Here is a 14,568-nt window from a genome sequence, read left to right as displayed (position 1 = left end):
CCTGACGATATGTCTCTTGCTACTGTACCTACTCCATCTTCACAAACCACTTCTCACCCCATGACTACTAGCTCTCAGGTTGGTATTGTCAAACCTAATCCTAAATATGCTTTGACTGTAATTCCTTTTCCCATAATTCCTCGTGAACACGAAACAGTTCGAACAGCCTTGTTCCATCCTAGATGGAAAAATGCCATGCTTGATGAACTCACTGCTCTTTGTCAAAATCAAACTTGGAAACTCGTCCCTCGCACTTCCGATATGCATGTCATTGGCTCCAAATGGGTCTTTAAAACAAAACTGAAACCAGATGGTACCTTGGATCTACTCAAAGCCCGTCTTATTGCAAAAGGATACCACCAGATTAATGGTCTTGACTACACAAAGACCTTCTCTCCCATCATTCGTCCAGGTGCAATTCGTTTAATTCTAACCGTAGCTCTTGTAAAACGGTGACCTATTCGTCAACTGGACGTCAAAAATGCTTTCTTGCATGGTCATATTGTTGAAGATATATACATGACCCAACCTCTAGGTGTGACAGATCCTGAGTTTCCAAATCATGTTTGTAAGTTGTAACATGCTTTTTATGGGCTTAAACAAGCACCTCATGCTTGGCTTGATAGACTTAGTAATTTTTTACTCTATTGTGTTTTTTTTTGTAGTCTTGCTGATCCCTCTCTTTTTATATGTCACTTTGATCAAGTTGTACTTACCTTGCTTTTATATATGGATGACATGCTCCTCACAGGGTCTTCCTCTATACTTGTTAACTCTTTTATTCACACTTTAAGTCAGGAATTTTCCATGTAGGATCTTGGCCCTGTTCATCATTTTCTTGGTATTATTATCTCCCCTACATTCGGTGGTCTCCATCTTTTTCAGTCTCACTATGCTCTCACAATTCTTGAGTGGGCTCATATGGTGAATTGTAAACCCATGTCTACACCATTGGATGTCAAACTTCAACCTTCTGTATCGGCTCCTTCTCTTGCAGACCCTAGTTATTATCGAGGCATTATTGGAGCTCTTCATTATCTTACTCTTATGCTACCTGACCTTTCTTACAGTGTCAATTATGTCTCTCAGTTCATGCATGCCCCTATGACTGCTCACTTAAAATTAATTCACCGCATCCTTCGGTATCTCAAAGGCACACTCTCCACCGGTTTACATCTCACCTCCAATACCTCGCTTACTTTATCTGGTTTTTCTGATGCTGACTGGGCTGCCTGTCGTACAACCCGAGGCTCTACTACTGGCTACTGTATTTTTTTTGGGTCCAACATCATCTCTTGGTGCGTAAAAAAACAACATACCATCTTGCGTTCCAGCAGTGAAGCTGAGTATCGAGCTATGGCTCACACCACTGCTGAGCTCACTTGGCTTTCCTATCTTCTTAATGACCTTCACATTTATGGTTCACCCTCTCCAACTCTCTACTGTGATAACATTAGTGCTCTTTATCTTACTATTAATCCAGTTTTTCATACTCGTAGTAAACATATTGAACTGGATTACCATTATGTTAGTGAACGCATTGCTCGTGGACTTCTTGTCACCAAGCATATTCCTTCGACTCATCAGGTTGCTGATCTTTTTACCAAATCTGTCCCAAAGACCACCTTGGCTCGATTTCTTCCCAAACTGTGCCTTCGTCCTCAGCTCAGTTTGCGAGAGGGTATTGACAACTCTGATTCAATTGAGCGAGCTTTAGGAGTCATAAGGCATATTCCATGATTAATGGAGAGATAAGGCAAGATGATTCTCATTCAAAATTATTCCCATATAAAGTGAGAGGATATGATTGGTGTTCAAGATTTCTAGGAGCAACAACTTCCTACATTGTTTGGTAATTCAGTCGATAGTTGAAACTGCAATCAAGCTGTACCTTTGATTTATTTATTTCCTTAACTTTTGTGGCTAATTTTACGTGAACAACACAAACCATAATTGTATTATATATATTGCTTCTTTGTACTTGAAAAAGCAGGCAAGAAATAATAAAAAAACTATCTCCAATTCTATTTTTTCTTCTAGTCAAACTCGAATCTAGCAGTATTTCAATTTCGATTCAGCTCTAATTAGGCTTTTAATAAGAAAAATGCCAAGTAAAGATGTGTTTTTATTAATTAAAAAATGATAAATTATAAAAAATATATTATATAGCAGTGTATTTGCGACGGCATCTACTGCCTTCTCAAAATCTGCCTTTAATGAAGTTATGCAATACCCTATTGGTTGGACTTCGCCCATTTCATGCAATAAAATTTTAATTTTAAAAGAAAAAAAACATAAGTTCATTACCTATTTTAAATTTGGAGTATGGCATGGATCTCCTTGTGTCACTCTTGAACCCTTCAAATAAAAATCGAACTATAGTTGAATTCAGATTGAATAAAGGTAAAAAGAAAAAAATCACCTTATTTAAATTAATAAACATTTAAGCAAATATAAAATATTTTTATTTTCGACCAGGATTCAGGCTTAATTATGCTGAAACAGCACTACTTTTATTTCTGATCTTCACCAACTGACATCAAATCATCGATCATTTATAAAAAAAAAAAAAAGAAATTAAAATCCGGATCTTCAAAATTAAATAAAATCCAAAAGAATTATCAAAACCATAAGAATGTTGTTGGTCAGAAATGAGTTCGAGTGTACCGAAAGTAATAACAAGATCTACGGCAGCTTAGTTGAGCGTGTCTATACGCGCTATAAAGGTCTACCAGATCGCACCGTCCACTTACATAAAAATGATACAAGGGCGGCGAAGTGGATCCCACTAAAGCCGGTTTGAAGAAGGAAATAATATACGTGGGACCATTTTACTTTTCTTTATTATTTAAAATATGCTTAGCCATCAATATACTGACACGTCATCAGAGCACTAAAATCAATTTCATCAACGGTTGGTCCCAGAAATGATGAACAGGCATGGCTGCTGATCTGGACCGCTGAATGATAATTAGCCAATAGGATTAAAGTGATGATATAAGTTTTAGCTTTAATTAGACTTTTGATAATTGTAAGGAATTATGGGCAAATTCTTTCTTTTCTTTTTTTAATTGACCTCATGTGTTTGTGGGCATTTATAAGACTCGTGTCTGAAGAATCTGTAAACTAAAAGAGGGTACATATGCACGTGTTATTGTATTTACTCAAATTGGATTTTTCAATCCTAAGAAATTTAAAAAGATGCTAATGTCAGTTTTACCATACTCAATTTGTTATGTTACGTCTCTAATTAACTAGTTTAATAATAAAAATTGAACAGAATAATTTATTTAACACTATTATTTAGATATAAAAAATTACTCAATTAATTTTAAATTTAATAAGTCATGAACTATCATATAATAATTTTTTTGTATGTATGTTTTTTGAGACAACAGTTATATAAAATTAAAAATTATTTCACTCTTAAAATATATCGATTAGTAAGAATTTAGTAATACTTATTTTCATTAGTTATCATTATCATATTTTTATATTTAATAATATGAGTTTAGATATTAATAATTTAGAATTTATTATTTGACCATTAAATTAATTTCACCAGATTAAACTTTTTTTAAATTGTGATTTAATTTTAAAATAATAGAATTGAGAGTTATTAAATTTTAAATTTACGTCACCAAACACGAATAATATGATAATTATCACTGATTGAAGTAAAAATAGTTAAAAATTATTGTAAATTAATTTTTTTATGATAAGTTCTTTTTATCATTATTTGTGACAATATATTTCTCTATGTGAAAAAGAAATCGCATACTACAAGTAATAAAATAGTAAAATCACATAATATTATTTTTACTTAATTCATATTATAAAAATGGCAAAAACATATAAATATTGATGAATGATAAATAAAAAATTCGAATTCTAATGCAGCTATAATTCTTACAAATTAATATACCAATCTGAATACTTTATGCTAAATATTTTTATATTATCTTAATTTTAAAATAATTTTATATTATTAATTTTTAGGTTTAGTTTTATTTTTTATTAATCCACAGAGGAAGATGAGGTTAAAGAGAATTCTAAATTTGTTGTTGGCTATATCACTAGCATTTAGTTAATTTTTATTTTATTTTATAAGAGAAAATTATATTAAATTATATGTCCACCATTTTCTTATTCATCTTTCAATCGTCAACTATTCTCATTACTTAACCTTGTTTTTCAGGGGAAGAAATCTTTTTACCTTCTTTAGGCATATTCTTTTTACCAGAAAACCTGAAATCTAATTTATTTATTTTTATTATTATTGTTATTAAAAGAGACAGTCAAGCCTTTACAACTTTTAAAAATAAAAGAAAAACAATTGAAAGAAAAAAAAAAAGTTTAAAAGAATTCGTATTACCTTTTAAGATCTCTCTGCTTTCTTCATCAATCAATCGATCTTCACTACCCAACCTTATAGTTCTTAGGTCAAATTGAGCTCTCAATCCTCTCCACTTTCGATCCAATTCAAATGGGTAATCTCTCAATTTCAATCTCTTTGATCCATTTATTTATAATATCTCTTTCTTCATTTACATTTAAACTCTTAATTGAAGCTGTTTGAACCTTTATGCATCTGTAGTTGCTTTTAATTTCTTTGTAGTAATAATAAATTATCTTCATGCGTTTTGAGATCATTTTCGTATATAACTGTTTTTGCGGGTCTCTTTTGTTGTTAAAAGGGTGAATTATAACGGATTTATGTAAATTGAAACTTGTAAACAATAAAAGCAATGAGAAAGTTTTCTCTTTGAAAGATAGATTTGACCCAATTCGATATCCTAATTGGAGTTTCAAGAACTTTTTATGAATTGCAGATTTGTTTTTGCGTTTCGAATTTGGATCACTTTTGGTATTTGGGAAACTGATGGAAAAAGGAAGAAGTTCTATGTTTGGGGTATCTTTTTGTTGGAATTTGAGGAATTTTTTCATTTTCTTTTTTCTTTGTTTTCTTTTTCTTAGCAAACTAAGCTGAGGATTCCTGGTTTTTGCTTATTAATGGTTTCAATATGTGTTTTATTATTATATTAGCCTTTTTGGGGGGTGTTGGCGAAGATTTAGTCTTTATCAAGGAGTTCCTAGTTTGAGCTCATTGATAATTTTCAATTTTGGAAGCATAAATGAGTTATATGTTCTGAAGGTTATACATGTATAATGTCTTTCAAGCTTCAACATGAATGATATGAGATGAAAATTTGGAAGCTGTAGAGTTCATTTCCAAATTAATATGTTAATTTTTTTTCTCAGCAAATAGTGAAGAATCTTGCTCTACTCAGCTGATTGATGGAGATGGTACATTTAATGCCGCTGGACTAGAACACTTTACCAAAGAGGTGAGGTTGGGGGAATGTGGACTATCATATGCTGTAGTATCCATCATGGGCCCACAAAGTAGCGGTATGTATTCTTAGTTTCTTTCTCCATTTTCTCTAGTTTAAGTTTCTCTGCTGGTGGTGCTTCTTGTTTCATTATTTCATACTGTGATTTTCAATTTGTGCCATTATCTGTGCTATAAGTTAGAACAATATGACTCAGACAGCAAACAATTAAAATGCTTTAATTTGAATGTTCACCTGGAAGTAGATTCTTATTTGGAGGTGAAAACTGAAAAGACATTGTTGCTGTATATAATATGATCCGTTAATATAACTGTTTCTTATGCAGCTGAAAGCTATCATCATTTTCTCTTTCCAGCTCTACTTTTTCAATTGTGCTCTCTCTAAAAGTTTGACTTTGTTTTCTCTCAATTGAACAGGGAAAAGCACTCTTTTAAATAATTTATTCGGCACCAACTTTAGAGAGATGGATGCATTTAGAGGAAGGTAGTCTTGTGTTCCTCCCATATTAGATGTTCTTCTATTTTCTTCTTGAACAAAAACTATTTGCAATTTCAAAAGCTTGACTTGTTACTCTTTTCAGATCTCAAACCACTAAAGGAATTTGGTTAGCTAGATGTGCTGGCATTGAACCATGTACTCTTGTTATGGATTTAGAGGGTACTGATGGAAGAGAACGTGGAGAGGTGCATCTTCTTCATTTTTCATATCCTGTTTTGAGTAACATTACCTTATTTTCCATACATATTTCTCGTTTTTTAGCTCTCTATTCTCTCTAAACCTTTTTTTAAAGTATAAAATCATTCAAAGACTATGTTTCAAAAATAGTAACGTAATGCAATCGAGTTTCTCAACTTTTTGTTCGTCTACCTTCTCCACATAAAACCTTTGTCATTATAGTATCGGCAAGGTAATTGGTGGCAATATGGTCTTAAAATTTAGAATTGAACTTCATGATCCTTGTATATTTAGTGCCTGATGCTGTCTTGTACAGATTTAGATTTTTAATGTGCGGGGTTTAAATAATTAAGTTGTTGTGGATTGGCTATAATCTGATTTAAGCACTTGTAGAATGCTCTGGTTAAGTCTCTAGGCAACAGGTTGCATAGGATCTTGACTTTAAATTATATATATTGATATTGGTCACAAAAGGGCATCCCCACATGATAATTTGCCACAATCCTCCCCCATCCTTCCCTTCCCTGATGTTTCTCTCACTTATCAGTTTTCTTATCTCTTGTTTTAGGATGATACAGCCTTTGAGAAGCAGAGTGCTCTGTTTGCCCTTGCTGTCTCAGATATAGTACTGATTAACATGTAAGAATTTTGTTGAGTATTGGTTCTGAGTTGTTAAAGATGTTGGCTTTGCATAAAGCGGTTACCCATAAATAGTGTGCATGATCTTGCTGAGACATGATTTTTAGGTGGTGCCATGATATTGGCCGTGAGCAAGCTGCAAATAAACCTCTTTTGAAGACTGTATTCCAGGTATTCTCAGTTTATGGTTGTTCATAAGCTTTCAATCAGGATTTCATAGGTTTCTATGGTTCTATCTCACCTTTTTTTTGCCTAGGTCATGATGCGATTGTTTAGTCCACGCAAAACAACGTTGATGTTCGTTATACGTGATAAAACAAGGGTGTGTTTCTCTCTTTCCTTTAGTTAATGTTATAACTTGAGAAAGATATAATCTTTCTTAGTATATTTATATTTTCATACTTTTAGTCAATTGTTGCCTCCTAGTGTTAAGCAAACTTCGGTTAAATATGTTACTGTGGTTTGATCTTTCATTGTTTACAGACACCCCTGGAGAATTTAGAACCTGTTCTAAGGGAAGATATTCAGAAGGTAAAAATCGTTGCTTCCCTTCTTATTTGTTGACTTATGCACTGTTTGCTCACCTTCTTCTATTTAACTGCAGATTTGGGATGCTGTTCCCAAGCCACAAGAACACAAGGAAACACCATTAAGTGAATTTTTTAATGTGAGATATCATGCTTTGCTTTGTGATACATTTGCCCTCCTCTTTAAAAGGGAAAGCTTAGAGCATTTATGGCGGTCTTCTGTCACTTGTGATGTATTGGACAGGTTGAAGTTGTTGCACTTTCGAGTTATGAAGAAAAGGAAGAGCAATTCAAAGAGCAGGTAAGTCAGATGCTTAACTAGTTAGCTTACATCCTTTCATCATCTTGAATATTGATATTTTTGCTGTTTCTTCTAATTGCTGAAGAAGAAAGAAGCACTCAAGTTAGATTTATAAAGAAATTGTTGAATATATTTTTATGGTCTGATAGTCCTCAATGTTGACATGCGAGTCATTTCACCTGTTGCCTGAATTATATTCTGTAATGTAAAATATAGGCTAAATTTCTAAGCCAAATGAACTTGGCTGAAATTCATTTTTAAGATTTTTTTGGTTTACTGGTTCTTAATGAAGGTTGCTAGCTTGAGGCAACGCTTCTTCCATTCTATTGCACCTGGTGGGCTTGCTGGAGATCGAAGGGGTGTGGTTCCTGCTTCCGGCTTTTCTTTTAGTGCTCAGCAAATGTGGAAGGTTATCAAGGAAAACAAGGATTTGGACCTCCCAGCCCACAAGGTAAGTTTTGAATATTTGCTTGCACAGGGTTGATAAGTTTGTAGCACTTTGTTAATGGCTTCTATTACTCCCATTTACAGGTCATGGTTGCTACTGTACGTTGTGAAGAAATTGCTAACGAGAAGTATGCTAATTTCACTACAAACGAGGTATAAGGTTTTCACATGCTCTTCCACTTTTTGGTGTGTTTAATACCTTAATCTTGATTAGTATTCTAATTTTTATATTGGTTAAAACATTTTTAAAGGCTCATCCACCATGTTTGTTTAAAATCGTCCACAGGAGTGGCATCAAATAGAAGAGGCTGTACAATCTGGTCCAGTCTCTGGCTTTGGCAAGAAACTTAGTTCGACTCTAAGTACTTCTTTTTCAGAGTAAGTGTGTTGTATCTCCAATTCACAGTCCATTTATATATTCACACATTCTAATGTAACTTATGTGGTAAGTATGACTGTATGAGATTCCATATATCGAACTAGTCTGGTGTTTCAGTTGGTCATTTCTGCTTCACCAACATTACAAACTGGTGCCAATTTGTTCCATGGCGGTCTTTGTATGATAAATAGCTTTTGATGGAATCTCTATTTGGTTGTCTACCCTGGATGATATTATATTAACACCCTTCTTTTTGGAGCTCTTATTTCATGGTTTAGAATCATCTTCTAAATCCGCGTTGGTACATTTGTTAACATCATTAACTTTTTACTGTATTGTAATTCTAGGTATGATGCAGAAGCTATTTACTTTGATGAAGGAGTCAGATCTGCAAAGCGAAAGCAGCTTGAAGAAAAATTGCTGCAAGTAATCCATCTCTTGATTAGTATTTAGTACATTTGTTGTAGTTTTAAGCAATTTTTGATGTACAGAGAAGACTTCTGCATTGCCATTAAACAAAATGTTTAATGTTGGTTTATGGGTCCATGTCTGTCCACAAGTAACTATAAGCATTGGAATTACTGATTTAGCATCATGATTTGTTTGCAAGCAATCATTTTTAGGGTAGAAGCATCAATCATGTGGTGAAAGAGAGTATCCTCTGTTATATAGCTCCAGGTGTGATGGAACTTCCAATATATCTACTAATAATAATAAGAATAAGAAAAGAATTCCATGTGATTAGAATCAAAACTACTTCGGAATCAGTGGTTTCTTGTGTTGGATTGAGCTGTAGGCAGAAATTAGAAGAGGCAAAAAGGAACATGTTTAATTTGTATGCATGTGGCTAGACTGTACCTGCATATCTGCCCCTTGGGAGAGCTCTATACATCTCATTATGCCACATTGCATTTCATACTTTCAATATTTTGTGCATGGAAGATACAGCATCTTTGCATTTTTTGTGGAGTTTGACTTCCACTTTGTAATTAATTTTTCATTAGACAACTTGAAACAAATATGCATTTTCTTGAACGTCTCATAACATGTTTTCTTCATATTTGGTAGCTTGTCCAACCGGCGCACCAATCCATGTTGGGACATATTCGGTCAGGAACTCTTGACAAATTTAAGGAAGCATTTGATAAGGCTCTGGCTGCAGGGGAAGGATTTTCCTCGGCTGCTTATTCTTGTACTCAGTATTATATGACTGTCTTTGACGAAGGATGTACAGGTATGGTTAAGTCTTTATATATCACGATTCGATTGAAGGATGTAGAGAGAAAGATGAAAAATTAAAATGAGAAAGCACTCGACATGTTCACTTTGTTGAATTATGGACTAATGAACATATAATCATTACAGATGCTATTATTGAACAAGCAAGTTGGGACACTTCTAAAGTGAGGGATAAGCTTCGACGTGATATAGATGCGCATGTTGCTTCTGTCCGTGCTGCTAAACTTTCTGAACTTACTTCATCATTTGAGGTATAACTGGTTACATATTGTTTTCCTCATTAATGATTTTATTTCATTTGGCTATTGTTCCTCATGCCTGGTGAATGTTTAAAGTTTCTGGTAATTTGAAATTTACATAGATATCTGTGGATATGTTGGAATTTAGCTGGATGTTTGCTTGGGTTGAAGTGAATGTTGTTGGAGAAAGCATGTAGATCGGTGCCATTGTTTGATTTGATAATTCATTGTTCATGTTCATTGTTAGAAAATTATTAAATTTATCAATGTACTTATTATGCTACAAAAGCTTGTTGAACATGTCTAGCGACGACTTATGATTAGGAATCGATACGTAGGACTTTTAGAAGTTTATCCTGTTTTACAAATCCTCGATATTGTAATAAAGTTCACTGGGATAATTTACAGGCAAAACTCAATGAGGCATTGTCAGGACCTGTTGAAGCTCTTTTAGATGGTGCTACTAGTGAGACTTGGCCAGCAATAAGGAAGCTTCTGCAACGCGAGTCGGAATCAGCTGTTAGTGGTCTATCTAGTGCACTTGCTGGCTTTGACATGGATAAACAAAGTAAGGATAAGATGCTTAGTAGCTTGGAGACTTATGCAAGAGGTGTAGTTGAAGCAAAAGCAAAGGAAGAAGCTGGACGAGTCTTGATCCGTATGAAAGACAGGTAGCAACTCCTTGAGATTTTTTGGACCTAGTTATTTAATTTAGTTCTCAATGCATCTTTAAAGGCTTACCTGTAAATTACATATGCAGGTTTTCAATGTTGTTTAGCCACGATTCTGATTCAATGCCACGAGTTTGGACTGGAAAGGAAGATATTCGAGCTATTACCAAAACTGCCCGCTCTGCAGTATGTTGAAATTCAAGTTTTACCTAATATTGAATCATAATATTTCTATTGTTGTTATTTTTTATTGCATTTGGTTCTTAATTAATTTGATTTAACCTTTTCCAGTCCTTGAAGTTGTTATCTGTAATGGTTGCGATCCGTTTGGATGATGAAGTTGATAATGTTGAAAGTACCCTATCATCTGTTTTCTTGGATACCAAGAACAATGCTGCTGTTACAGAGAGAAGCATCACGAAAACTGATCCACTGGCCTCAAGCACGTGGGATGAGGTTGACTTTTTTTTTTATTGCTTTTCTTTTATGCTTGGACTAGAATAATAGGTATATCTAATTGCTTAAAAGAAAGGGGACTTTGAAGGAACACATTGTCCATAAAAATTAGACTGGTTTTCTAGTATAAATGAAGGCTGGAAACTGCTTATTTTGTATATATTAGAATCACCAAGCCTATTTCAATATAAAGTTTTTGGATCTTTTAATTTCTATCATATTCTACCTTTTGTAATTTAACTTGGAATATGGTGTGTGGCGTGGTAATGGATTTATTAATGGTACAACTATTAGTTTATATCTTCAAACAGGTTCATCATGTTAATACCTTCTGGCTCCTAGGTACTTTATATCAATGTCCAGATTCATCTGATAGATAAACTCTAGTATAACACACTTGGATAAACTAGTATGGATGTTGCACCGTGGCCTAGATGATTGCTCAAGATTTCTGCTTGTCCTTTTGCTTTACCACGAATCATTAATGAACACATGTTACTGATTCTTCTTTTACAGGTTCCCTCATCAAAGACATTGATCACACCTGTCCAATGTAAATCTTTGTGGAGGCAATTCAAGGCAGAGACGGAGTATAGTGTCACTCAGGCCATTTCTGCTCAGGCATGTTACTCTTAGATATTTCATGTGTGCGTGCCTGCGTGTGCACACATGCATGCAAACACATATGTTTTCTGTTCCCACCTGTACTTGAACTCCTAATGTCATTAGGGCTCCTTGTTGGATTAGGATTCCTAGTTGAATGAGGATTCCTTGTTCGAGTAGGATTCGTTGTGCTACATGGGTTCTCATCACCTGGTTATCTAGAGAACTCAGGATAGAGTTAGTCTCTATGTTTGGTCAACAACTATTGAGTTACATACACAGTTGCACATATAATGATAATCAGAATCAATTATAGATTGTCTAAGGTGCAGTGCTAAAGATCTGGTCGGGCTATTGAGAATAGTATAAATTTCCATCTTAAAGGGAAGTATTGCATGCTTATCTGCTTTATGGTCCACAACTCTCTGCTATCATAGCTGCTGTTATGTGGTGTCTTAGGTGCTATATTTTTTTCTTTTTTTTTTTGGGTCAACCACCAAATCATTTAACCAGCATTACGACTACATAGCTCTAAAAACAATCCAAGAATTAGAGAAAAACAGAAGAACAGCTGCAAGAACTATCTCAGCTGCTTCCAACTACTGTAAAAATATACAAAGTTCTACATATTCTGCATCTTTGAATACATCTTCAGCAGAACAACATATTTAATGTTTGCAATAAGTTTTGACTTTGCTAGCATTTGCATTCTGAAACGCCACCTCATTTCTCTCTCTTCAAATCTCTTATAATCTGGCAAAGAATATTATTATCTTGAGCTCTCCTACTATACCAGCTCCATCCTCTACTCCATATTAGAACATTCTGATTTAGGCTAGGTTTCAGAACAGCTTTTCATACAGTACAAGAGAAAAGGAAATGGAAAAAGTAGGTGCTCCCCAGTTTTCTTATCAGCCCTGCAGAAAACAGAGGACTCATCTTGTACACAACCTCATTTCATCAGTCTAACCTTCACCTATATTTGTTTCTTTCCACTTTTCTAGAAATTGGAAGTCTTGGTATTATAGTCAAGATATTGGTAAATGCATGTGATGTATTTTAAATTCCTTTTTCCCCTTCGGTGGCCTGTATCCTAATCGTGATCTAAGCTCATCTTGGTGAAAGGGCCTTCACAAAATTGTTCTTCTTCCGGCAGTAGAGAATTTTAACAAGTAATTTTGTATTCTTGTGTGGATGTTTAGGAAACTTAATAATTTGGTAGGACTATTTAGCAATTTCTTATGTTTTATTTCTCTGCATGAGATTGTAGCCTCTATAGGCATATTGGACTTTTGACTGAATTGGAATTTCAAGTGTAGAACTAAGTGTTTTCTTTTTTCCTTTTTGTTGTTGTTTGAAGCAGACCAGGGTTCTACATCACATTTCTCATGAATATCTCAATTGTTTCTCTTTCTTAGTGTATATTCCATTAATTTGCTCTCTTTCTATTCCAGGAAGCCAACAAACGCAATAACAACTGGTTACCACCACCATGGGCAATTGTTGCGTTGGTTGTGCTGGGATTTAATGAATTTATGACACTTCTGAGGTCCGTCTTTCTGTTATGAATAATATTTTGGTGCAAAATTGAGATCTGTCGTATGCTAACTTCAATTTTTTGGGGTAATTTTCATGGCAGAAATCCCTTGTATCTGGGTTTCATCTTTGTAGTTTTTCTACTTGTTAAAGCCTTATGGGTGCAACTGGATGTGTCTGGCGAATTCCGCAATGGCGCTGTAAGTGTCATGTTTGAACTGTCTGAATTAGACCACTAAGAGTCTCTGTCACGGGTGTTTAACTTTGTGCTTACCCAACTGTTGCTGACTTTTCTGCAATAAAGTAACTTTTAGTTTCTGCAAAGTTAAGCCTGATTTCAAATCTTCTGTTTACAGCTTCCTGGGCTAATTTCATTGTCAACAAAGTTCCTTCCTACTATTATGAACCTTATCAAAAAACTAGCTGAGGAAGGGCAGAAGCCTGCTACTAATGATCCCCAAATAAACCCAGCACTAGCAGCAAAGAGTTTCCGTAATGGAGTAGGCAGCAGCGATGATATGTCAACTGCTTCGTCAGGGGTAACTTCCACAGAAAATGGTACTGAATTCTCGAGTGCCTCGAAAGATGACTAGGGAAAGAATTATCCTATCAGAAAACACTTCTATTACTGTTTCAAGATGTCAGTATTCTGCTCAAAATTGTCACGTCTGTAAGCATGCAAGAGAAACAGATTTTGAAGGCATTAATTTTAGAGCATGTGCCGCATACAGGGGGCTATTTGATTTTGAGAAAGCCCCATTCGATAGTGTTCTTATGGTTTAGTATAGGTGTTAAATTTTTTTTTTTTTTTTTTTTATATTTTTCCTTTTCGTCTCAAATCCTTTTTCTATTTATATTTCGGTTCCTTATTATATGGGGCAGGCTGGTGGCTCTTTGTCTAAACATAAATAGAGGTTGATTTTGCTGGTTTGAATTCAATTTTGTCTTGTGACAAGTAATTGCTGTGTTTGATCAATTGTACTTGTCTTAGAGTGTTTTTTTTCTTTTTAATCCTTTTTCACTTTAAACTTCCTTTTTTTTGGTGAGAAGAAAATAGGGTGTTTCAGTCTGGAAGAAATTGTATGCTTTGGTTCTTGTTGCAGGGCTTATCTGCCTAAACAGATATGTAGTTTCGTATTTTTATTAAATTTAACTCTTACTAAAAACTTTATATAACTAATTCACAAACTTTTAGTATCTGAAAGAGCTGATATGACATTTTTCAGCAAAAGAAAATATTAACACATGGATTTGATTTTATTGTCTTTTTTTTTTTTTGTTGGTTGTGTTTTTACCCTTTTCAAATCAAGTAAGTTTAACTTATTTTATTTATTTTAATTGTATATTATTATATTAAAGGTAAATAACAAATTAAAAAAAATTATAAGAGAACTGCTGACGAAACAAATTAAGCAAAAAATACTGTTTTATATTATTCTCAACTAAACTGATTATAAATTTAGTATTTTAGCTTTTTGATTTTTTATATTTAAGTGTTTGAA

General features: G+C 34.1%; 1 protein-coding gene across 1 annotated transcript; it reads left to right on the top strand.

Annotated features, from left to right (window-relative positions):
• The first annotated feature begins 4,310 nt into the window (after positions 1-4,310).
• Positions 4,311-14,042, top strand: LOC8266962 (protein ROOT HAIR DEFECTIVE 3). The gene is made up of 23 exons (XM_002527359.4): positions 4,311-4,490; positions 5,263-5,412; positions 5,771-5,837; positions 5,935-6,037; positions 6,598-6,668; positions 6,776-6,839; positions 6,925-6,990; positions 7,152-7,199; positions 7,273-7,335; positions 7,440-7,496; positions 7,789-7,947; positions 8,028-8,096; positions 8,230-8,321; positions 8,670-8,748; positions 9,391-9,556; positions 9,688-9,812; positions 10,209-10,471; positions 10,561-10,657; positions 10,763-10,927; positions 11,444-11,548; positions 12,985-13,079; positions 13,170-13,266; positions 13,423-14,042. The coding sequence occupies exons 1-23, from the start codon at positions 4,487-4,489 to the stop codon at positions 13,657-13,659; spliced, it is 2,442 nt and encodes an 813-aa protein (XP_002527405.2). The 5' UTR covers positions 4,311-4,486; the 3' UTR covers positions 13,660-14,042.
• The last annotated feature ends 526 nt before the right edge of the window (positions 14,043-14,568 follow it).

The sequence above is a fragment of the Ricinus communis genome, chromosome 8, assembly GCF_019578655.1.
Source record: "Ricinus communis isolate WT05 ecotype wild-type chromosome 8, ASM1957865v1, whole genome shotgun sequence".
Taxonomy (NCBI): domain Eukaryota; kingdom Viridiplantae; phylum Streptophyta; class Magnoliopsida; order Malpighiales; family Euphorbiaceae; genus Ricinus; species Ricinus communis.
This window is presented reverse-complemented; position numbering and strand designations above follow the sequence as displayed.